This window comes from Chiroxiphia lanceolata, chromosome Z (assembly GCF_009829145.1).
Source record: "Chiroxiphia lanceolata isolate bChiLan1 chromosome Z, bChiLan1.pri, whole genome shotgun sequence".
Classification (NCBI taxonomy): Eukaryota; Metazoa; Chordata; class Aves; order Passeriformes; family Pipridae; genus Chiroxiphia; species Chiroxiphia lanceolata.
This window is the reverse complement of record NC_045671.1, coordinates 68,126,986-68,152,892: the sequence shown is the minus strand read 5'-3', so window position 1 is coordinate 68,152,892 and position 25,907 is coordinate 68,126,986. Positions and strand designations below refer to the sequence as shown.

The 25,907-nt window shown below is 43.9% G+C and overlaps 1 protein-coding gene across 1 annotated transcript in view; it reads left to right on the top strand.

Annotated features, from left to right (window-relative positions):
• The window catches only part of LOC116781112 (metalloprotease TIKI1-like), a 66,926-nt gene that overhangs the window by 5,779 nt on the left and 35,240 nt on the right, over positions 1-25,907 (top strand). Inside the window, exon 3 of the mRNA XM_032676714.1 lies at positions 1,480-2,040. Within this exon, the coding sequence (XP_032532605.1) occupies positions 1,480-2,040 (561 nt within the window). The remainder of the gene's footprint in view (positions 1-1,479; positions 2,041-25,907) is intronic.

Below are 25,907 nucleotides of genomic sequence, written 5' to 3'. Positions count from 1 at the left end.
CTGGTGTAAAGTGAGTTGGAAGGATTTAAGCAGGATCCATTTTGTCCCATCTGCTCTTCTGTCTTGCGGGAACACCACAGGCCTGTACCGAGGTGTTCCTGGTGATGCTGTGAGGGACCTTTTTCAGCAGAACAGCCCTCCTCTGCTCCTCTTAAGAAGGAGAACTGGGCTGTGAAGGGTCTTGACTATGTGTCTATCTGCCATGTGCTATGTCCCTGTAAAACTGGATTTCCACCTGCTCTGGCAAGTCTGCCTACCAGCTGTGTTTTGTGTTACTCATTTTCTTAATGTCTCGCTGTTGTAGTTTAACACCACCTGGCAACCAGGTACCACGCAGCCATGCACTGAATTCCTCCTCCATGGGATGCAGGAGCGTGCTGGAAAGGTAGAAGTGGGAACACTCTTGGATTGCGATGGACAGTTCAGTAGGTAAAGCAAAAGCCATGCACACAAGCAAAGCAAATCAAGGAATTCACTCACCACTTCCCTTTGATAGGCAGGTATGCAGCCATCTCCAGGAAAGCTGGGCTCTATCGTATGTGGCAGTTACTTGGGAAGACAAAACCCATCACTCTGAGTGTCCTCACTTCCTTACTCTTCCCCCAGCTTTTTGTGCCGAGCATGGTGCCGTATGATATGGAATATCACTTTGGTCAGTTGGGGTCAACTGTCCTGGCTGTATCCCCTTCCAATTTCTTGTGCATCCCCAACATCCTTACTGGTAGAGTCTTAGGACAGGTAGAAAAGGCCTTCGTGCTGTGTAAGCCCTGCTCATGCTGTGTAAGCCCTGCTCATGCTGTGTAAGCCCTGCTCATGCTGTGTAAGCCCTGCTCAGCAGTAACAGAAACATCTCTATGTTATCAACACCTTTTTCAGCACAAATCCGAAACATAGCCCCATATAGACACTGTGAAGTAAATTCACTCCACCTCAACCACAACCAGTACACTCAAAGAGGACAGTTCTCCCAAGATGCTGCATGACCCTCTGACTGAATGTCACAACAGTTTCTTTGATGACAGATGCCTTGCTGTGCTGAGGCGAAGGCGATAGAAACCCTGCTGTCCTGCTCCGCTTCACCAAAGTGATGCCAACTTTTGACTCAATAAAAGGCAGAATTTGGATAAGCTTCCTGCCTGGAGATGATGTGCTAGGGCTGTGCTCTGCTGCTGGTTTTGGTAGATACCTGGGTGATGTATCAGGTGATGTCACTGTCAAGAAGACCCAGTGTTACCATTCAGGAGGAGAAAGCCATGGCCAATCTTCTCATGTTTTTATTCAATGAAAATCAAATTTTGACCTCAAGACATGAGCAAAAGGATGGTCAAAGGGGACTCTGTGTGAGTGAAGCCACTTTAAGAAAAGTCAGTGCTGGCAAGCTGCTGGGCCAGGTGACCTGCTAGCTTGGCACCTTAAACCTGTACTGCAGTGGCCTTGTGTAAGTGTGTACTTACTCATCTGTGTCTCCCTCTCTCACAGCAAAATGAGCTGAACTCCTTCCTGTGGACCATCAAGAAAGATCCCCCGTCCTATTTCTTTGGCACCATTCATGTCCCATACACACGTGTCTGGGATTTTGTCCCAGAGAACTCCAAAAAAGCCTTCCAGCAGAGCCACATCGTGTACTTTGAGCTGGACCTCACTGACCCCTACACCATCTCAGCTCTCACCAGCTGCCAGCTCCTGCCACAGGGGGAGAACCTCCAGGATGTGCTGCCGCGTGACATTTACCACCGACTCAAGCGGCACCTGGAGTATGTCAAGCTCATGATGCCATCCTGGATTACCCCAGACCAGCGGGGCAAAGGGCTGTATGCAGACTATCTCTTCAACGCCATTGCTGGCAACTGGGAGAGGAAGAGGCCAGTCTGGGCGATGCTGATGGTGAACTCTCTGACAGAGGCAGACATCAAGTCACGGGGTGTGCCCGTCCTGGATCTGTACCTGGCCCAGGAAGCGGAGCGGCTGCGGAAGCAAACGGGTGCTGTGGAGAAAGTAGAAGAGCAGTGCCACCTGCTCAACGGTCTGAACTTCTCCCAGGTGAGGCAGAGTGGTGTGCAGGGTGCCAGGCTGCTCAGGTGGATATCACAGGTGTGCAGGGTGCCAGGCTGGCTGCTCAGGTGGATATCGCAGCAGCAAGAGCACGGCCTGGGGTGTGGGGTGCTTTCTACCCAGTGATTCACTTGCTCCCTGCCACCTGTGTCTTTGCTTCAGTCCTCAGGGGAGTTTGCTAGCATAGGAGTTCAGTCCATATAGTAAATTCATTTGGGCCTTCCTGGGGAGACCTCTGTTCTCTTCCTTGGGCAGCCTCCACCCTCAGAAACACTGGACCTTTGGATGTATGCTCTCTGCCCCTGAGAGGAGGCAGGAGCCCAGGACAGGCTGGGGCTCAGTTTTTGTAATAAATAACAAGTTAAAAAGAAAGGTGTGGTCTCTTGGGGAAGGCAGGGGTGCAGTGAGTAGTGCTGAGAAGTAAGTGCTGATCATAAAAGTATCACAGTGGATATTTAAATGCCCACAGTTATTGGGCCCTCTACATTGGGAAAAGTATTTTTTTGTTTTGGATTTTTTTCCCTTCCTTTGATACCAGGTGAAGGGCAGCACAGCACAGTTTTCTGCAGGGAGCTTCACAGGCTAGTGTGGGTGCTGGTCCTAGTGCCTTTGTGTTTGCAAACCAGATGGAGTTCAGCACCGTTGTTCATGCAGTATCACACCAGGCAAGTAGAGTGACCTTGGTGTTGTCCATGTGTTGGGGTATTCCTCTCAGAACTAAATACTCCAGGGAACAGTATCTGTCACTGTGTGTCCTCTGCTGTGCTGAGGACCCCAGAGCTGGATGCAGTGCTTCAGGTGGGGCCTCACCAGAGCAGACTAGAAGGACAGAATCCCCTCCCTCAACCTGCTTGCCATGCAGCTTTGGATGCAGTCCAGGACACAGTTGACTTTCTGGGCTGTGAGTGCCCATTGCTGGGTCATGTCCAGCCTCTCACCCACCAGCACCCCCGGGTCCTTGTCAGCAGGGCTGCTCTCAATCTGTTCATCCCCAGCCTGTGCTGATACCAGGGGTTGCCCCAACCCAGCTGCAGCACCTTCTGTTGGTCTTTTACAACTTTGAGAGTTTCCCATGGGCCCACTTCTCAAGCTTGTCCAGATCCCTCTGGATGCCATTTAGAGGGATGCTTTTTATCCTACAGCAGAGTCAGAGAGGAATTATTTACTTGGCAGAGGAGCAAGCTTAGTGGTTTCAGTTTGTTTCTGCGTAGGATCTGCTCTTTCCTTCACGTTCAACCTGATTGTACTACCTGGTGAGGAGGACTCCCAAGCCACTTCCAAGCAATATGTTGTTATTAGCTACCTTCCTCTTTTGATCCATGCTTTGAGCAAGGCCTTGTTGATGTATGTTATTGCAGGTGAAGGTCTGGAACAGTTTACTGTTGCCTCCCTGGGTTTCACGATGCTCAGCAACTGCAAAGTCCAGACAAACCCAAGCTATCAGCTTCCTTCTTCTCCTTGTGAAGTGAGAACAGTAAAAAATAAAGAAAATACTCCCAACAGCCAACACTGTCTGTCATGGGGCTTTTTATGTATCAGTTTTCTCTTTATCTTTTTTTTAATGACTCTTATTTTACCAGCCAGATGTCTCTGTTCTTGCTCACTCACGCTGGCTACCCACATTGCTAAGTCATGAAAGTATCATTTCTGTACAGTGCACAGTGATGGGTACACTATTTTTGAAATACTTTACTGCCTTGTCAATCTTGTTCTAAATTCTGTGCAACTTTAGGGAGTATGGAAAGATTAGTGTGTCTCCATGTCAGGGCCATAGTGTTCATTTTTCCTTTCATGCTCTTTCTATCCTAGTTTTTCTTAAAGACTTGTTCTTCCACCCATCTTCTCTCATGGGTAGTGCCTCTTGTTGTAATACCCTGTAAGGATTCAGGTCTCATTTCTAACAGTATCTGGACTTGTAGAAGACAGAAGATTTTGTAGCTATATAGAATCTACCACCACTGACTTTCAGGACTGAAGTCAGTCCCTCAGACCTCCCAGATGTTCCTTTCAAGTTATGCACATGCTTACATGTTTGTTGTATTGGAAGCATTAGTGCTCCAGACTAAAACCAGTGCAGCTTTGCTGTTGGCTTCAGCTGTAGTGTCACAAATATTAGTTTGATGTTGGCTCAGAAAATGAGCAGACTTTGGCCTGTACTGTGGAATGCACTTGCTTTGGTGTACTGAGGTGATGTCCAGGCTGTATTTCTCACAGATTGGTTTAAGCTTGAACACAAAGAGTTTGGACCTATGTCTACCCTCTGTGTGGACCTATGTAAACACTGTCCACCACTTCCTAGCCAAGACCCTCTCTGGTTTTGCTTCTCCACTACGGGGACACTTTGTGGATTATTCTACCTGTTGTCTGTTCTTGATTTGAGAATTATCTCCCCACATGACTTACCTGTGGCCAAACCTTGTCACAGCACTCTTCCTATCTGAGCATCCAAATGGATGACATCTTCAAAGGTAGTCTTCAAAACTGCTTGGGTGGCAGTAGAAAGCAGGCAGCCACTAAGGGCTGACTGCTCTTGAAATCCTGGCTCCAAATGTGGGACTGAGCACTTGAAAGTCTCACCATTTTCATGTTACAGCTGGTTCCTCATACAGTTAGTTGCAGATAGACAATGAAGCAAAGTTTTCTACATTGATCATTTTCCATTAACTAGGATAATATTTGTTCATGTTTCTAGTCAGAGAGCAACCTTTGCAACAAGAAAGCACTGAGAGATTCTTGCTTTCCTCCAGAGGGTTCCCAGGTCTTCCAAGTTCTGGACCGCTGACATGACTGTGAGAGCTGTAAGACTCCTGCTTAACAAATACAGCCCTTCTGACATAACAGCAACATCATTTTTCCTATCTGTAAACTCACTTGGGTGAAAGGGCTGCCCTTGATAGCCCCTCATATAAAATTATTATTTAGTAACAGTCTGCATCTGTGGGGAAGGTAGGAAGCGAAGACACCACTGCCTTGTTACATGTGTTACGCGGTTTGTTGGTTGATTTGGTCCCCTCTCCTCTACCCCACTTTTAAGGAAGTTAGAAGTGATGGCTTGAAATTAGATGCTAAAGATACCAGTATAAAATGGGAGAGAATTGTGCTAGACTTCTCATTTCAAATAAAGAGGGTTTTTTGCTACATGTAATTGGTCAGCTATACTGTTTGTTTTTAATTTCTGGGATCATGAGGCCAGATCTGGCAGTGTTTCCATTCATAAAACTTTGGTTCATGTTCGTTTTTGACAATGACAGTAATGGAAAACCTCAGAAAAAGAAAAAGCAAGGAGAGGCACATGGTGCACGATCTGCAAGGAGTAGTTAGGATCTAAATTGGGAGCAAAATGAAGAGCAGTTGCCTGATGAAAGAGCTGACAGAGGAGCAGAGCATTTAATTGCTAAACAAGTTGGACAGGACCCTGTTTGTGGTAACCTGATTGCATCTTCTGCCCTGAGGGTGTAACTTCAAGCTGTATTTGTCAGGAACAGCCCTCCCTCCTCAGGTGATGGGAACATCAGGATTTTCTGCACATGAGCTGGAGCTGGAACAACTGAATTGATCCTATTTGCATCTTTGGCTGCTGAAGTCTGTGACCTAGGCTTGTTTTTGTTCTCAGTTTTTGTGCAGACACACCTGCAGCCTCCATGTCTAGACATCAGGGATGGGGAATGGGCTGGCTGGTGGGAACCAAAATAACTAAGGTTTCGCATTTCTATTGTCATAATTAGAGTTTAATTAAGATCTTTTTAACTACCTGGGGATTTCAGGGTTTTTCCCTCAGTGAGAGTAAAAGGGGAATTCACTTGCTAATCTGCTGTCTCTGCATTCAGAAGGGTGGAGAGTTTGTTTCAAACAGCCTGGGCTGTGTGATAGGGCTTTGAAATCTCACACTATGAACTGTGACAAGGATTTGCACTGGTCACATGTACCATTATAAGCTCCTTGCATTTGCTTGCTATATGTCTGTCAGCTAGCTAGATTTTTCCATTAAAAATGCTCTTTGCTCAGTATATTACACAGCAGAAACAGATGTCAGGTGGCAAACATGGCTTTGTCTCTCCTTGCTGCTCCCATGGGTAGCTCCTTGCCTGTGGCTGGCTCCCAGTGTTATGTGAGCATGCCAATGCACTTTCCTTTTTACTCAGCTAGCAGGGACCGGGCCATGAGTTGTATGTAGAGCTTTGAGGGCACTTGTGACTGGATTATCATCCTGTCAAGTCAGCACTAGACTGGTGGGCTGGTTGGCAGGTGCACTGTGTGACGCTTGAGATCCTCTAGCTTTGGGTGAGAGCACTGTTGCTGCAGAGGAGCACAGCCCTGTCTGCAGGCTGAAGGGTCCTGGGCATCGGCAGCCACTCAAGGTAGAAGTTTGGGCTGGGTGCTTTTTGGAGCAGTTCAACCAACAGTAAGGAATGTGGACCAGGAAGGGGATGTGGGCTTGGCATATCCACCTGGTCATGCAGTTGGGTGCCTCGGTGCTAAGCTTTGATCTTCATGTTCTCAGGTCTTGACACAGAATTGTGGTGCTCTGATACTGTGGCTTTGTCTGAGGGCTGCTCCCAAGGGCTCGCTACTTGTTGCCTGTTACAGAACCTGAAGTGTTCTGTAGCTGCCAGCTTTTCCTTGGACAATGAGGTTGAAACCATTCTGGGCACCCTAAAGGCAGATGCCTGCAGAGTTGAAGACTATTTCCTTTCTGACTTCAGAACTGGACTGTACTCCTGTCACTCTCCTGTCCAGTACTGGTCAGATGATTCCTTTTTGGCCCAGACTGGATTGCAAGGATTGTAAGTTGGCTCCTGCAACCCAATTGACAGCATTTCTGTCCCATAGCAATGGTTCTCAAGACTAATTTTTAGTTTTCATCAACAAATCCAGGCAAATTCAGACAGAAAATACAGCCTAGCTTTAGCTTTCAGCTTGATTTTGTGAGGGTTTGTATTCCACCAAAGAGCCTCTGCTATCAACTTTCTTTACCTGGGCTGAAATTTCTGTAATCAAGCAGTTGCAGACACCCTGAGGTGAGTTATCTGTACTCTCCTGGAGATCACACTGGGAACCTGGTAGGCGGGTGTATTGTACCTTTCTGTATGTCTTGTGTTGGGCACTGCATTTCCAGTTTCACAGAAGCCTGCAAAGAGGCTTGACCCTGCAAAATGCAGGCATGTCAGGAGTAGCTGAGAGCTTCCAATGGAAGCATTTCTGCTGAAACAGATCATAGCATACAGTCTAGGTCTGACCTCCTGAACAGTCTCTGCTGCTCAGCCAGTGTACAGTAACTTGTTAGGCTAGGATAATTTGATCACAAGTTTCATCCCTGTGTGAATTTATGAGGCCTGTTTATAAAGATAAATGAGCTATTGTCACAGCTGGAGTCCCATGGGATGAGCTGCATTTTTGGAGTGTTTAACAATTAAGTGGCTACAGCCATGTTTTCCAGAAAGGGGAAAATGGAGAAAGATGAGAAGGTGACACCACATATATTTTTCTTGGCTTTGAAGCTGTTGGTAAGCCAAAAGAAGACATGGAAAACTCTTGGTTTAGCTGTATAACAATGGTACAGGGGGTGGAAGCACCTGTTACCAGCACTGCACAGTGCTTCAGTGAGCATCTCCCTTAAACTCTGCCAGAGGAGAACAAGAGAAATATTATACTTTCATTTAAGTATCTCAGGTACATTTTTGCAGCACTAGAAGAAGCCTATACACCTAAAATACATAGGTGAATAACACTCTGACTGGAAAGTATCACTGCTGTCCTGGAGTAATGAAATTTCAGACCTCATCCAGGTTGGTAAAAAATTAGGTACATCCTGTGAGTATTGCTGGTCCCAGAAATAATTCCTGATATATGCTTTGTTTTCAAAAGGTTACAGGTTAACTCTATTTTAGTTACAAAAGATTAAGAGTCTACTACTTCATTTTAAGATCATGGGTTTACAGGGGGAAGTCCTTGAGAAAAGGTGTGGTTTCATTTTCCAGTTACCAAGTGTGATTGTGCACAGGCAGTAGCTAAGTAGACATCTAAAATTTAGACAAATTAGAGGCTGTGTGACTATGATACAGGAGAAACAGAGGTGTTCCCACATACCACTGTCTTTAAGACATGTGCTCATCCATAACTGATGCTTCTATGTATCCTTCTACCTGAAATACCTTTCTGGAAAGAATCACCCTGCAGACTGCTGAGTTCAGTGCTGGTGACTGTGATTTGGAAGGGAATGTGCAGGACTGCAAGCTGGCACAGAGCAAGTTCTCAGGCAGTGCAGTGGAGTGATGGTGGTGACTCAGTGGTATCTGCCTAGTTGTGATCCCATATGCCGTGTGCTTTTCTATTCTTGCTCTTCAAGACAGATGCTGGAGATCTCTTGAGGGCATGTTGGTTCAGTCTAGTCCGTAGAACTGCTGCAGGGTGCTAGATCTCCCTAAGTAAAGGAGTTTGCCAGTGTGTTATAGAGCCAGGCTGGTGGATCTAGAACATATTCTCCAAGCCAGAATAGCCTTGGCTTAGGAAAGAGTGTGAAGAAGGAGTCCTGTGGCACTTGAGCAGATCTTGGAGAGTCTTCCGTAGCCAGACAGAAAATGAGTTGCATCACATCTGTTCTAAATTTTGCAGAAAAGCTGTCCAAGCTTGTGGTGAAATTTTTGTTTTCCTCCTCTGTGACTAGTGGTGGTGAAGATCACAGCCTGGCGAAGAGCTCCCTCTGCATGCAGACCAAGCTGCAGAGGGTGAAGCAGGCAGACCATGGCAAATGGAAAGGTGCCTACAGATAATCTTGTCTGAATGAATTTTTTGAAAGGTCAGCTGCTATTTCTTGATGCAAAGCTTGTGTATATCAGCGCGGGATCTCCTGCAGACATCAGTCTCTTACGCTTCAGTCACTATAGAAGAAGTAAGAAAAGTCCTAGGAATGAATTCTGATGGTGGATTTCTTTACACAAGCATGGGATGCATGGAGAGTACCTCTGGAAAACACAGCTGTTGTACACTCAGTTTACAGCTGCTTCTCGGTGCAGGGAGTGGAGCTGACCTTCACTTTTTGCCCCTCCGTGCACACTGCTTTCCTGAGATGTGTCCCAGCCAAGGACCAATTCCCTGTATCAAGCATGTTATATATGTTTTTGTAGTGTAACATTTCAGGGTACTAGTTCTGTAGTCATATGCCTTGGTCACACTGGCTTACATCCCAAAATCTTCCTACTCAGTGGTTGCAAATCAGCATCGATTCTTGATTAGAAATGTACAAGTTCTTCTCATTCAACTCTCTATTTTTAGTGTTTGTATGGACACTCGCATACATTGCCCAGAGTTTGAATGGGGACTGAATGAGCACATTACATGGGCTAGAACCAGCCCAAAGGATCTCAGCTCATTGGAAGACTTCTTGCAAGTGACACTCCTCTTTTCCTGCCTTTTCAGGTCCATCAGCTTTTCCCTGCTGTCCCTATAACTTCACTCCTTATCCAGCTTTTGTGGTCAAGAGCTTTATATGTAGTGTTAAGAGAAACACTATGTTTGGTTCTCCTTTCCCTTGACTTGTGTTTTCTTCTCCTTCCTCTCTCCCTATCTTAACAACAATGTGGTTTAGGGCAGATGTTGCTGCTGATGCAGAAGTTGAATGAAATGTCACTTTGTGCTTTCACGGTTGTATTCAGAGCACCAGCCCCCAGACGGTATGTGCAGCAGGAAAAGGGGAGAGGCAAAAGAAATAGGATTTGAATTACTCCCAGTTTCTGCTTAAGGCTGTCATTCTGCCCTTCACCCCACATCCAGGGCTTGGTTTTCTAGAAACTGTCAGGTCTGGTTTGCCTGGCACCCTGGTGCTGTGAGGCTGTACAATCCTGCTGCTGTCACTTTCTCTGCTGCCTCTAAACTTCACACGAATCTGGAAATTCAGTCTTGTTCCCCTTCAGTGTGAGCAGAGTTTTTTTTCTTGTTTCCATTCCCCCCAAATACTGGGCTCATGCCCTTTTCTGGAATAAGCACAAAGGGGCAGAGGTAGAACTGAGTTTTAACTGCATTAACCTGCATTCCTTTTTGCAGTTTAATGTCAATACTTAGCCAGAACTTTGGTTTAGTGGGTTTTTTTCTGCTTTTACTTTTTTCTGAAATACACAGACACATTTATTCACAGGACACTTGGACAGGTCAAATGCAAACCAGTGGAGCGCCTGAGCACTGACTGTAATCCAGCAAGTACTTTGGCTGCCACCAGAGTTCATGTTTAAAAACAATGATAACCATTAAGCAAACTTTCCTGACTGTTGGGTGACAGGCATCAGCTCTGCAAGAGCATCACTGCTTGAGCCAAGGTGCTTCAGTTCCATGGTGGAGTGCCACAGGCCTCCTGGAAGTCAGCGTCTGTTGAAGGTTTCCTCCTTCAGCATCGTGTGCAAGCACATGTGATGTCTGTGCAGGTCTCAGGACAACAGGTCTCCCCACTCTCCTCCTGCTCCCAGGGTGCATGCATCAGATGATGGTCCTGCTGGCCAGGAGATGACCAAGAGGGAAGCCCAGATTCCTGCCAGTCCAATTGCCACCACTTTGTTACACTCTACGTGAAAAATACCCTCTGAGCAGAATTGCATTCCTTGCTGGATTTGTACATCTGTATGCACAGCAGGTTGCACAGCCAGAGGTGCAGGGAGATGAAAGGCTTAAGGCTTACCTTTCCACTCACTGGCAGCCCTTGTGAAGTGAAAAGGAGTGCTCTTTCCTCCAACTGGGAAACAGAGAACAGAGCATGAGTAGGTGAAGCAGGTTCACCAGGGCATGTGCTGTACATAGACAGTGCCATTCCATGGATGGTTAAAGAGCTTCCCAGGGTCTGCAGTGGTGAGCTGCACAGACACCTGTCAACTTCTACTTGGTAGAGGGAGGAAAAAAATGTAACTTATTGCAAGGCTGGGAACAAGGCAGTTGCTCTAGTGCTGCTGCATTTTTCTCAGCATTCTCTCCCCAGCTAAGGTTCCTGGTTTCTGCTCACCCGCCTTTCTCAAGGACTTTCAATGAGCCACATATTCTCATGTTACCACATTGTTTCAGGGGACAATGCAATGCTTCTGTTCAGAGCCCTTTTATGTCCCCTCTTTCTCCTCCTTTTTTCTGCCCCATCACCCATGCCAGGCAGAGGTGCAGTTCTGATGAATTAAGAGAGACATCTGCTTTGAAGCTGGGATCTCACACCAAATTGACCAAGATCCTCTTCAGCCTCAATGTCTCTGCTTGCAAATGCCTGCCTTCACACTGTTCGAGTGTGAGTGTGTGCATTGGCACTTCTGGTTTGCTTGAACTCTGATTTGTTTTCTGTTCCAACTGTGTTTTAACCCAGCCTGGTTCCCCTAGAAACAGGTGATTCAGCTGTGGGTCATATAATGGAAACCTGGAGATTCACCAAGGTATGAGTCTTCACATGAAGTATTTTAAGTATTATGCAAGGCTTTCAAACATCCTGTAGATTGCTTACTCTGTTTCTAGTTGCATTTGCCCTGGCCAAGATATTTTCCTCCTGGCCAAGATATTTTCATCCATCTCTTTCAGCCCCTAGAGGAGAGTAATTGCAGATTAGAAAATGGATAACAGGAACTTTATATTGGCCATAGAGGGTTCCAGCAGAGGATTTTATTAATGGGCTTTTCATAGCTGAGAGTTATTACTGCTGCCAAAGTACCTTTCTGAAAGCTGTTCTACATTTGCTTTCAATGAGGGCAGAAACTGTACTTGCCTCAGACTGATTTGAGTACAAGTGGTCATCTCTTATCTCCCCTGTGACTTCTACTAAGAGTGGCAGGGGAAAATTAAGGTACTGTCTTGTTGCTAAGACTCACTGGAATGAAAATCTGGTAGTCTCTAGGTCTCAGGTAGTGGTAACTGAAGCCAATCTATTTCTCAGCTTTAGCTCCTACAAGGAAGATGATCTTATTTTCAGTCATGTGCCATCTTATTTAGGAGTGGTAGAACTGTGGTAGGAAATAACTCTGTCCCAGCATGAGTCAAACAGCAGAGGGATTGCTGGTATAGGCTTCAAAACTGCACGTCATGAGCACCCATGGGAAAATGGGTTGTGAAATGGTTGATGCAGAAGTGGAGAAGGCTGAAGTAAAATTTCTCAAGGACAGAGACTATTAAGTCTGATAGGTGTTGCAGTCATTGAGTAAGTGACAGAGAGTACAGGGAAAATATCATGACAGACCAGCTCCTAATTCTGGCATCACTGCTTTCCCCTCCACTTCTCCAAGCTATGCCAGTGGCAAGCACTAGCATGTCCTGTAGAAGTCTGGGTGCTCTTAAATTTTACATTTTGTGCATATCTGCTCATACTCTTTACCTGATAGTCAATGGGTAACCTTGCAGAATTTGTCTCCAAGTCTTTTCATGGTTACTAGTGTTATCTTATACCAGGCTCTGCCACTGGGAGTTGTGGAGTTCAGTCACTTGTGCTTTGCTTCATGTGGCAAATGCTACTGGATAATTAGCTGACTGTAATAAGTTCAGAGGATCAGCATGCTGACATATCCAGGTTAACTGCTCACGTCATATAATCTAGCCCGGCCAGGACCCTGCACTGCAGTGTAGTGTGTTTACCAAGTGGCCTACCTATGAAAAATGAATCTTCTATTGAAAAAGGAAGAGCTCCAAAATCCAATTCCCTAATCCAAGCCCCCTCCAACATCTCAACCCAGTGTGAGATAGGTTTCCAGACACCACCCAAGACTCAAAATGGGGGAAGGGAATATATATATATTACAATGACTGTACAAAATAAATACTACAATACATTATATACAATCTTAACTATCTCTACCATGACATGAGTATTTACAATGGATCAAATCTCTTCTCCCCTCCAAATAAAAGTCCAGGAGGGAAGAAGGAAAAGATCCCTTTCCACTCTCAGAGCAGCTATGTCTCTAAGGCAGCAGGTTCTCTTCTTCTCATGCAGCAGTCATAGCTAGAGTTGTAGCTGAACCTCTGCCAGCTCACACGAGGGGGTATCCAAGCCCCTTGGCCACTCGTCTCCAAGCGAGGGTCTTCTTCTGTGGGCTGCGTTTCCCAGGACAAAGGGGTGCTATCACCACGTCATATCACGAAGCTCAGGGGTCTTCGTGACAGTCCCTATCTTCAGGGGATTCAAGTTCCCCTTTCCAGAGCTCTGTGCTCTGTCTCAAGCAGCGGGGGGGGGGGGGCAAGGTCACCCTCTCCGCATTCTTTCTCGGAGCTTTCTTAGTTCCTCTCTGCAGTGCTGCTGCAGTTTTAGGACTTCCATTCAGTAGGAGTCCATCCTTTCCACTTAGAAAAGGTCACAAAAGGAGTTTGGGGTTTTAGTTTCAGTTCTTACCCAAACTTCCTCTGTAGAGCTCAGTTTTGCTCTCTCTCAGCTGCTGGCTCTCGTCTCTCAGACAATTCTCTGTCTTCCTTGGCTGCATGCTGTTTGTTGCTTGGTCTTATCTCTCCTGGCTCTCTGCCACCGTTTCTTCGGCCAGTGCAGTTCTGCCGCCGCTTCTCAGTATCTCTTGCTGCGGCTCACAGTGGAGAAACATCCCCCGGCTTATAGCTACGGATACATAGTCCAGCCTAACACTGTTCCAAGTCCCTGCAGCCCCAGCTGGGGGCTGGGGGGCCAGAACCCCCCAGGGGACTCCTGCCCTCACTCCTCGTGGTTTCACAACATGACTACCTCTTCCAACTACTACAATAGAGCACCAAAGTAGTTGTAGGACTGCGGTTCTGTGAAGTGGGAGAGGAGGGATCAGATGCTCCAAACACATGCTCCAAGTGTCACAATGCCTGGTTGTATGGTCTCGTCTCCCTTCTCTCTCTCTCTGTGTGTTTGTCTCCTCAAAGAGAGACTTGCCACCAGATAAAAACAAAAGGAGGCTGAGCCCCAAAGATGTGTACAAGGACGCCAAGCAAAGCTTGCAAGGCAATGTCTAGAGCAGTGGCAGGCTTTGGTACTCAGGAGAAGGAGAGCCTTACTTGCAAGTGGTGGCTGGCAGCAAGTTTCTGCAAACAGGTCCTGGGCTAGAGGGAAAGCAGATGCTGGTGTGTTCCTGCAGACTTCCACCTACTTTGTTCTGGGTGACAAGGAGATGTAGTGCCCTCCACATCTCACCTAAGCCCTGTGTGCTCGGCCAGCTTTGTGGCAGCACTGCAATTCCTCATTGCCAGTTGTGTGGAGGGCTTTGACTAGATTTGCTCTGAGGAATTGAGGTGGACTCTCATCTACCAAAAGTTTTCTGAAAAGGTCAGGGTGTTCTCAGTTTGAAAAAAAACCATGTTAATGTAATCTTGATGATAGATTGAAAAAGATAATTCCTATGACTGTTATTTGGTGTTTTGTTTGTGTTTTTTTTTAATTTGCTTGGGTTTTTGTGTTTTGTTGTTTGTTGTTTTGAGCGAGGTTTTTTGTGGTTTTGTTTGTTTGGTTTGTTTTGATTTGTGTGTGTTTGTTTTTTTTTTTTCCTGGCAAAAACATTCTTTTCCTTTAAAGGATGCTGTGGAATGGTATGTGATGGAAAAAGAATTGTGTGTCTCCAGGCTGAAATATTATAATAATGCCACTGCCTTTCTTCTTCTACTATGCCTTCTGTTACTTGTGTAACATCAGGATCAGCGGTGCTGTACAGAGCTGTAATGGAGATCTTGCAATGAATACACTGTTCCAGTACTTGGAAACAGCAGCAGCAAAAGAGTTCACAGGAACAGAGGGAATGGTAGCATGGTGCTTCTGCTGTTGGGTTTCCTAGAGAAGTGCAGCCTGGCCACATGCTTTAGTCACATTCCAGGTTCATTTCATTTTTTTTTTTTTTTTTTAGGAATCCTGAGAAACTGATCCTTTCCTAGCCTGAGAATCCAGTTTCCTTATTAGTAACAAGCCATTCCAGTAGCTTTTAGCGAGGTAGAACTGGATTGTTACTGCAAAGCAAGCTAAGAAGATGTGAGGTAGTCTGGCTGCTCTAATGAAGGTGGATTTAGTCTCCCGAGTAGTTTAGGCTTTTCGCATGCAGTGAAGCTCTGTAAGTAAAATGGATTTAAAATGTTTTCTTTCAGGAGCTAAGGATGGCTTTTTGTCAAAAAGTAGAAAGTATGCATCAGGATTACAACAGATGTGCTTTTGTGGATGGGTACAAAATCTGTTCTATAACCAACAGACAAATAACTGACTAAGAGAAAAGGAAATACCAGAATAGGATTGTTTTGCTTATTTTCTCCACTGTTCTGTTAATATGTCTCTTAGCCTCAGGTGATGCTGCTCTTTTTTTTTGATGTTTCCTATATTAAAAAATGTTTTACTATTAAAGGATTTAGTGAAGGTGGATTTTGCTAGTTTATGTTGTCTAAATTTTAGAACAAATTTCATTAAGATTGACAGTAGCCCAGCATTGCAGAGACCCAGGTGTAGCTGGGAGTTTTGGGTTTTGCCTCTTAATAGATCTCTGTTCCTCTATCAGGAATTAGATTTTCATGTTTGAGAAGATTATATTCTGAAACATAATTACTTTTGCACCAAAGTGACTCTACATGCTTCTCTGGAGGGGAGGATAGGTGATGTCTCAGGATATCTTTATTTTCAGGGCTCTACTGAGTGTAAATTGAATTATTTTGGAGACTGGAACAGTGTTTCACACTTCTGTCACCAAAGGGCATGCTAAAAAACAGCAGGAGGTTAAGTCTCTTTACACTGGAGGAGAGGGAGTATTGGCAGATGCTGCTATGTGGCCTGAACCTAATGTTCTTTACAGCTTTGTCTCTTGAGTGCTTTGTCTCATGGTTAAATGGGTTATGCTGGGTCATGAAAACTTTTAGTTCAAGCCTATGGGTCAAGCCTATGGGTTTGTGTTTAGTGCAGGGGGTGATGTCCTGTTTCCTACAGGCTTCTTGCAGTGTGAAGGCGGAACATACCCTTTGCTCCTGGATGTGATGTTTGCCAGATAAGTAAACACGTATTGGCTGAAGCAGATTTGGAAAAGTATTAAGTGGGTTAGAAGAGTAAGTCTTATTAGTCTCAGTGGCGTTTGGACTCCTACATCCCTTGTCTGCATCCGAAAATCTTTGCTCACTGTGGCTGTATGGGATAGACTGAAATCTCTATAGTACTGGATTTTTGAAGGAGCTGTTTAACTCTTTCCAGTGACAGAGTTTGTTAGGTCTGAATCTCCTCACAGTTATTCTGCCTGTGTTGTGACAACCCCATCATCATCAGTGTCACTGAAGAAGGAGCTGCAAAAAAGTGAGTTTTCCAGCTGTTGGTGCAATGTTAACAGCTCAGATTTCTGGAGCTGAGAAGACTCTTTGCTTCATGTTGGTTTGGCTCTGCCATCGGCTGTGCTGCTACGTAACAGGGATGAAGAGAAAAACCGTCAGCATGCTTTTCGGCCTAGAGCAGAGTGAAGGTTGTGGCTTGCTTTCCAAGTGCTTTGCTGAGTACCTTTTCCATGGATTATGTTTACAGGGGAGACAGCAGGATAGACAGAGACAGGTGCAAACATATCTCAGTGATCTTGGGTGACGGAATTTTTTGGCTATTTGAAAATGTGGGCATGATGTAACTCAGACCAAGGGAAATCTGAAACTTTTGCATATACAATTCATGCTTTTTGTTATGATGTAGTATTGTTCTCACAGGTAATAAAACAGGAATAAGCCTGACTTGGAGTAGACAAGCCATGTCCTTGAGTTCTGTAGCTTAAATGGTTCTTCAGCACAGTCCTGGTTAGCTGATGCTTATTCTTTCTCCCCACTGGATTGTTCATAGCCACAGACCAAGGAATCATATTTCTTCAGCTATGGGTTTCAAAGGTACAGCTAAAAGTGTGTGGAAAAGGGTTTCTTTTTCCATTAGAATTTTCCAGGTTATGGAAAGGTCTCTTTTGTGAATTGCAGTGTGACATCAATTTTTTGACAATGGAGATCTATACAGACTTAGCCTTAGGTTTTGGAGCCCCAAAATTTTTAAGTTGTTCTCTCATTATATTTGTTTGTAAAAGCTAAATTTAATTTTTGAAGTACTGATTCCCAATGATTTTTGAATTGGGCTGAAAGAGGCACAGAATTTTTAAAATCTTTATATGTAAGAACTTAGTCATAGGTTGATTCTCTTCGGAGAACCAGTTTTGAAAAACATTGCTGTAGTTTTCAGAAAGCTGGTTGTGCTGAATTTCTGGGCTTGTTTTTCAACTCTGATAGCTCTGTTTTCCTTCAGCCCAGCATTTCCCAGAGCATGTGTTTGCTTGGTATCTTGGCAGTCATTAAAACATCCATCTGTTGTATGCAGAATTCTCCCGGGCTTTCAAGTCATTGGTTGTGTAAGGCAGTAGGCAAAAAGTAGAACTGCCTACTTGTGAGTTGCTCTGAAAGTCAGTACTGAGGAAGGTAATATGAAGATTTTCATCTGCACTGAAAGAAGACTTCTGGATATACTTCAGAATTGCAAGCAATTTCGTGGAGAATTTGAGGACAGTGTAAATGCTGTAGCACAGAATCCTTTTCTGTCTGTTTTTGGATCCTGTAATCATGTGAACTTTTATGATTCTTGGGGAAGATAAGAGTGGCAGGTGCCATTCCAGTCAAGGGAAACATACACACGTGGTAAGAGTAGGCAACACCTTGGCAGCAAATTCTATCTGCTACCAAGATTTAGATTTGGCTTTTGCTTCTGATCTGCAGCCTCTCCTGACAGTCCCCTCCTGCAGGAACCATTCCTGCTGCAGCCTGCTGATTGCTAACCTGTGCTGGAGATGCCACTTTAGGTGCTGCTGATGTTGCTGCAGCACTGGCTTTTTTTGTGTGTGGTCTAAGTGTAAGCTTGCTACCACTGGTGAAGCCTTGCAGCTGCTGCTCTTCCTCGGCAACATCAGGACTGGGCACCACTGCAGAGTGTCTGGTTGCCTACCACGTCTGAGTCTCAGAGGGAAGGTAGATATCCTACATCCATCTCCACTGGGGCCATTCAGTGCTGAGGAGCAGCCTCAGCTGCTTCATACCACTGTTCTGAAATGTCTTTCAGACTTCCCTTGGTGGTATGCATCCGTGTTCAAGTGGGGAGGGTGTGCATGTGGGCACGCTGAGCTGGAGCAGCAGTGTGCTGGCAAGTTAAACGTGTGAAGAGGATCTGAGAAAGACAGGGTCTGGCAGAGAGATGATTTGTCAAAAGGGATTGGAGTACTGTGAAATCAGAACTCTCCTTGTAAGGCTTGTTATTTTGGTGTTTTTTTTTTTTTCCTCTGCCCCCAAGACTAGTGGGTGGGATCAATGCGTGGCAGAGGTTAACGCAGTCCCTTGGCTGCAGTCACACCTTCAGCAATCTTTTCTGGTGGTTAGAAATATGTTGTGAATCTGTCTGTGCTACAGGAACAAGTTAAGTGGCCTCTGAGCTCTGTGGATATCCATGAATGATTTCTGTTCAGTAACCTAAGTTAAAAGCTAATTTAATAACGACACTTGGTACGTTAAGTAGGCTTATAAGATAAACTGACCGAGCTAATTAATTTAATAAAATTGAAATTGAAGAACCAATGAAGGGCCTGCAGTTGTCAGTTACTAAAATTCATGACTCAGCTGGTTTGCAGACTGCTAATGAGCTCATATGATGTGGATGATCTTACTGTCATCAGGTGTCACGATTCAGAGAAAGCTGTAACCAGCACTTTGTAAACAGTCTCCAAGATGAAATTGTTCTGTCATGTAACAAACAGAAACATTTCAGATCTCGTGGGTTTGCTGAGTTTAACAAAATTAGCAAGAAAAGTATGCTTTTCCATAGAAATTAATCTTTGGGAAAGTTATCATATTATTTTGATCATTGACTTTCTCTCTGCATGTATTTATTTTCACCGCACTAGATGGCTCTTAATTTTGTGCATGCGATATTTGGGTTTTAACCAATTTCAGTTTCAAATTACAGCACCAGCTGAAACTTTTTTAATAGGCAGACACAAATATGCAAAAAAGAGTAGAGATTGGGGCAACCTATCATTTAATACAACTTTTGGCTTAATTTCCATGATTAGTTTTTCAGGTTTGGAAAGATCCAGTATTCTGCTGTCACTTTAGCTACTTTGTCCAGAACATTCTTGTTTAGACTTAGTAGATGGAGAATGTTTCAGAGATAACTGGGAAAATAAGGCAACAAACATTCTAAAAAGCAAAAATCCACAAGTGTTTTGTCAGTTCAAAATGGAGATGGACTTTGAAAATTCAGCTGATAGTACTGTAGTAGGAAATACCAGTTTGAAGCACCCTGCATGTTTTTGTCCATGGTTTCCAATACAGTTTATAAAAACCAGAGTTCGCTTCCTTTTTGCCTTTTTTTTTTTGTCTGAATACAGGGTAGTGTGTAGTATTGTACTTTACTGTCTAAAACAAGCACTAGGTGTGCTTTATGTCCAAGTTTTGCCAAGCACACACAGCCTCTCTTAACAGCCATGTGTCTGTCTCCAGTTACTGTCTTCTCACCTGAAGAAGCAGGTACCTGTAGTGTGAAAGCATTTGGTTATTACAGCTAAAAAGACCTGCTGGGTCTGGGGAAATCTAATTCTTGTCCCAAAGCAGAAGTACACCAAAATGATGCCTGAGAAATCAGGCTAATGGTGTCTTAAATTCAGTGGCAGAGACTGTACAGTGATCCAGGGGAATCCATCCCTTCTTCTTTCCTTTCAATCTTAGCTTCCCCTCATACCTAAAATACCTACTGTTGCAAGCTGACCTGATGTCTTCTTGTCCCCAAGCTGTGGACCATAACTTGAGGACCTTTTAATTTGTTAACTACCTTTTTTAGGCAAAGTGAACTGTGGTGATGCCTATGTCCTTCCTCAGGCTTCCCTTTTCTGAATTGACTAAGTCAGTATCTTCATCCTCTCCTGTAGCTTATGTTTCCAAACCTCTGAACAGTCTTCCTTTTCTCCTTTGGACGCTGTGTCTCAGTTGTGTCCAAAATAGGATGCAAGAGACTGGCAGAGGCCTTGACAGGATGAGATAGGACAGCCTAATTACTTCCCAGTAATATTACACTATTAGAAACTGTCTTTGGCAAAAGCATCATGTTGCTGATTCATAAATTTTCTGATGCCCTGCCACGCGCAGCTCCTATGATGGTATGACTACCTTCCCAATATTGACTCATGTTTATTTGTACACTGATTCTGATTTTTTTCTTCCAAAATTTTGATTTGATCCTTCTCAGATTATCCTTTCATTTAACCGTAACTGTTTTGAAATATTGCTCTATTTCCAAAGAAGCAGTTCTGATGACCTTCTAAACCTTGAAATTAAAGTCCTCATAAAACAAACCCAAAAGAAAAACCAAAACCAAAATCAAAATAAAATAAAAACCCTCAAACCAAAACAAAAACGACACAAAAAACCCCCCACCAAAATGTGTTTGTCACAATAAATCTTCATGTACTGAGATAGAGATTCAGATGTTCACAATCAGTTTTGTTATTTTTAGCTCCAGCTCCTTAGTCTATTGCAGAAAGGCACATTCAGTTTGCAGTGAGAGACCCTGTCCTGGGAAGACCTCATAAATTAGCTTGGTTAAACACGTTACCTGTTTGTAAGTCTGAAAAGTCCTTTAATTTCAGTGCCCTTTTGATTTGGAAGCTCAAGAGAGATGACAGTCTTTAGACCCAAATTTGTCAGAAATGTTGCAAATTCATTGTAATCACACATTCATTCCATTAAATTAGTAAATCCCATAAGCATTTGCTGGATAGGAAATACTTATCAAATAGTGTCAGAACATGTGAAGAGTAAAACGATTATGGTGTTTCAGTTCACTTGGCTGTATTAATTTGGGCAGTAATCCTGGGCAGAGTGCTTGTATCACTGTGTCTGACTTTTTGCAGTGCTGCACAAACCACAAGCCATGTGTGACTGCAGACTCCCTAAGCTGTGGTACAGCCGTGCCCAGCAGCACAGGGTGCTGTCAAGCCCAAGTCTATGTTTGCTGTGCATTGCTGTATGGAAAGAGAAGTAGGAAATGTTTTGGGAGCTCTGTCCTGAACAGCTGCAGCAGCGTGTCTGAGATCATGATGCTTCACATCTGCAGATGAGGACTTCTGCAGTTAGAAGCTTTAGTGCCAGCAGCCAGCCCATGGTCCAATTTTATGGTAGTTCTTTATGAGCTACTTTCAACAGGCTTGGTGCATAATTCTGGTGATACTGAAAAGGGAACCTGATGGTAGCATTTGGCCTGTTTATTGGCTTGGGTTTTATTTTTCTTTTCTACAGTGTGTGCTTTCTGCAACAGCTTTTTTGATGTATTAGCTGTAGCGTTTGCCAACACCTTTGAAAGACACCCCATTCTCCGTTACAGGGTTTTTAAAGAGAATAGGACTGAGGATGAAGGCCCTCGTGACGATAACAGAGGTATTTTCTTGTGTCAGCAGTTAGGAATTTAATAGTTTTTTTACAGAAGAAGTCCATGGGACTTCCTTTTTTACTACCCCCCTCCGACCCCCTCTAGCAGCCTGTAAATGCCTAGCTGCCACTCAAAACTAGGGTAAAAGTTTTAGAAGACTTTCTTTGTTTAACCAAACCAGTTGCTGACGCAGCTGATGCTTTGTTACTTATATTCCCTTCCAAATTAAGGAAATTGACTGTACAGATTTGTGCTCATTTAGCATTTTTTCCACTTGACTTGTTAAGTGAGGAATTTACTCCTAGTGTCGATAAAGCCACGCAGTCTAATGAGTGCAATAAGAAAATGGAATGGGCAGAAGCAAGAAATGTTTTAAAGAGTTTTTCTGGTGGCCAGGTTTTTTGAGAACTGTCCACCAGCAGGTCTGCACTGGTGTGATTTCCCTTGTTATGCAGAAATATTCATTGCACCACTTTGCAGCTAGGGAGCAAAAGTTGTGGAGGTAGTAGAGGAAATTAAAAAGAGAGCAGCTCTGCAAAGAACACCTTTGGAGTATCTGAGCATGGCAGAAAGGCTGAAGTAAGCAAATATTTTTGCTAAAACACAGTGCTGTTTAGAGGTGATATTGATTTAGCCAACATGTTACTGATGAGGGGAGGGTTAGAAGATACCTGGTAAAACTAACCATTTAAAAACCAGCAGGAGGAGCAGACACATGCAGCCAAGGCTTCTAAAGGAACCGGCACAGGATACTACCAACTGCTAGGAAACCTTCTCGGACATTCATGGAAAACAAGTGAGATTCAAGGAAACTGGGCTAGGGAAATGTAGTAACAGTCTTTAACAAGATAAAAGCCATGTCCTTGGAAATTGTTAAGCTGAAAGTTCAAATAAAATGATTTCAAATGTTACAAAAGGTCAAACATGTCAGCACTTCTATCAAACTACGGTTTTCGGCTATTTTGAATTGAAATTGAATTAGCCCTTTCTGGTGGTGGAGAATTGCAGATCGTTTTCTGCAGTGCTGTGGCAACAATTCCATCAGCACAGAAGAAAATTATGATAGGCTTGAAGTTTTTTTTTTTTTTTATTTCATGATTTCTTGTGTCTGATATTTTTTTTAATGGTGGTTTTCAAAATGTGGAGTCATTCCATGTACCATCGTGTGGTGTCCTTGAATGACTGCTCTATCTCGTCACAATTTAAATCAACACTGAGCTGCACCAAGTACATCCTTGACACAATGTACTGAGGGTGGGCCCAGTGACTTTTAAGTTTTGTGAGACCATTCAAGATAAAAGATTGTGCTGACAAAACTCTGCGGGCCTCTGGAGCAGAATTATGGGATTGCTGAGGAAATTGAGACCCTAGGGCTTGATCAACTGAAACATAAGTAAAATTATCTCTATGTTCCTTCCTGGTTGCAAAACAAAGGTGCTAATAATATATTCTAAGGCCCTCTATAGAGAGGTGATATGTTTCCGGCAGAGGCTGGATATTTCTAGCAGGCAGATTGAGAGCGGAGTTAGGATTTGGACTGACATTTATTTTACTGTCTTTCTTGCAAAAAGAGGACTTGGGAGAAGTCCCATGTGCCATAGCTGGAGTGACTTGTCAGTTTCCATAGACAAGGATAGAGAATAAAGAGGTTATTTGAGGGAATACAGCCTTCAAGTTTTGTTTTACTTCATTTGAGCTGCTTAGGAACAGGTATGCAGTTGGACATACTGACTGTGAGCCTGGTGTATGACTCAGGTTTGAACTTTTAAACAGTGGTGCTGTTGTTTTTGTAAGCTTGCAATGTCCTGGTGTGAATAAGGCAAGCAGGGCAGTTGTCAGGTAGCAGTGCTGTTTACTTCACCTGAAAGGTCTCCTGAAAGGAGTTGTACAGGGGGGTTGCAGTGGGGGCTGCAAAGGATTGGGGTTCTGGGCTTGGTACTAAGCTTTGATGCTGACCAGAGGACATACCAAGGGAATGAGTTGTTTCCTTTTGATCTTACTCTCACTATTTATGGATGGGTGTGCAAGCACTTCCTACCATGGTGCTTCTTGTCACCTGGCAGAGAACCAATAGTGTCATGTCAGAAGAATCTGATGCTTCACCGTTGCAACTTAAATTTCATACTGGAATATTCACACCTTTTGCTGTTGTGTCCCGGAGGTAAGGATAGCCTGATTATAAAAACTAAATGTGAGAGCAGTTAGAATATGAAGTTGAGCACCAGCATGTGACCATAGGATCCATCAGGAATGGATCCTATACTTCTTCCTACCTTTGGAGCAGCAGAAAACTGGGAACATCAAATGGAGCGAGCTCTGACTGAGCTTGTCAGGTCTCCAGCCCACCAAGGTGCTTTCATTGACTCTGTGGCTTATTTGGATAGTCACACAATCAAAATGAATGACAGCAGGTCACACACAAACAAGCAGAGGGGGGAGACTGGAAGCAGGGGCTTGGAATGGAAAAGGATGATAATTTACGTAGAGCTTTGGTTTGTGCAGCAGGAAGAGAGGCTTCAGCCAATGTATCAGAACCAGCTCAGTGTGCTTATATAGTGTGAAATCCTATTTATGAGTGCAAGAAGCAAGTAGAAACCATCAAATGAGACACTAGCAAGCATTACACTTAATTTGCAGCACTGCTCAGCTGGAAGTCTGTAGCTTGTGAGGGCTGAATTTTTGGAGAGTGTGGTGCATGCACATGACAAAAGGCTTTAATGCCCTCTATCTTTGAAATTCACATGTGCACCCACAGTAGTCCATAAATCATCACTGGTCTTGCAGAGATCGCAGGGGGGTTAATCTGCAAAGCATCCAGTGGCTTCTGAAACCTTTTTGCAAACTTAAATTTTCTTTTTACGTTAATTCCAAACTGCTCAGCAGGTTCTCGAGGTTTGACCAGATTTCAGGTTTTTTGGGCTTTATATAAGAGTTTGAAGTGCTGTTCTCAGGGATGGTGATTTCATTCCTTGTTTTATCTGTCACAAGCAGACGTTACTCTTTGTAAGTTTTCCTAACAAGATATTTGTTGTGAATTTACTTTTCAACACCAAGCGTGTTTAACAACATAATAAATATGACATATTCTGAACAGGAAATCTCTACTGTCCTGTTAGGTTTGCATTTAGTCGTATTTGATCTTGAATGGTGCAGAGCCTGGATGACTGCCATGATTGAGAGCAACTCATGTCTGATATTGCTGATGAGTGTTTTTGGATGAATATTCTTAGGGCAATGTCTAGGAAGATTCCTACACCAACAGGGCTCTCGTGTGCTTTTCTTCCCAGCTGAACTACTGCTGACTCTGGAGAAATGAGGCAAGAAGTAATATTGACCTTCTTCTGTGTTCAGGGAGTTCCCTGTCCTGCTCATTGTAAGGAGGCAAAAAACCCCAAATATGAGCTCAAGTAAGAAAGCAAGCTAATGCACCGGAGAAAAGAGTAGCTACTAGAAAGGAAAGGGAGGTTTGGAGTTAGGGTGCTGTGAAGAGCAAATGAGCACAACTGAAAACAGAATCCTGATAGGATGCAGTGGAAAAACACTGTGACGTAAGGGTGCATTATGTATTGGTTCATACTGGTGAGGTAGTCTTTGAGAAGGGCTAGTCCAGTGGGGTCCCTCACTGTTAATGACTGTGGTAAAAGATTCCCTATTTGGGAATCACAATTTGTAGGCTGGCAAACACCAGATGTCCTATTCTTAGAAGGCAACTTTGCTTCAGGAATTGTTGCTAGTTAGAAAGTTCGCAGATGAGTCATAGATGTCAATAGGATGGCATTTTTCTAAGATGGTAAAATGGAGAATTTGTAGCAGTTCATGACTATAAGAGCTTCTGCATTCTGTTTGATGGATTTTGACACAAGTTTCTCAATGCCAACTCTATTTTCCTTGTATATGAGTTTGGGAGGAGTCCTTTCATGTAAGTGAATATTTAAAAAAACCCTGTAGGAGCGCTATGTGGTGGGATATGTAGAATATTTGAAGGGATGAGAAGCTGCTTTATGTTTGTCTATTCTGTGTCACAATCCAGAGTGAGGTAATCTCTGAACTCTTTCATCCTTAATCCAGTGTCACAACACTGTGTAGACACATCGCTTGTGGACTTGCATCTCAGATTTTAACTGAGGAAACATAAGCCTAAGAAGTTCTGGTAGGTGTTGCCTGACACAGAGAAGGCACACACTCGTAACGACGTGTAATGTGCAATGATTCAGGAGGGAGGCATCCTTCTGCAGATCTTTGGAGTGGATAGTAATAGTATAGTAATAAAATTTAACCCAGGACTTTGTGCTGTGTTGTGTTGTCATTCAAGTGTAAGTTTTCAGACTAGAGTTTTTGTAGTACGAGTCTTATACCTACACTGTACAGACCTTCTTGAGGGTTTTTGTCCAAAAAAGGGAACTAAATCTCTTGGGAATCCCTAAAAAACGTCCCATTAGTCTGTAAGTACAGCTTGTCAGAATTTGTCTAGCTTGGGCAGCTTGAATTGTTTTTCCCT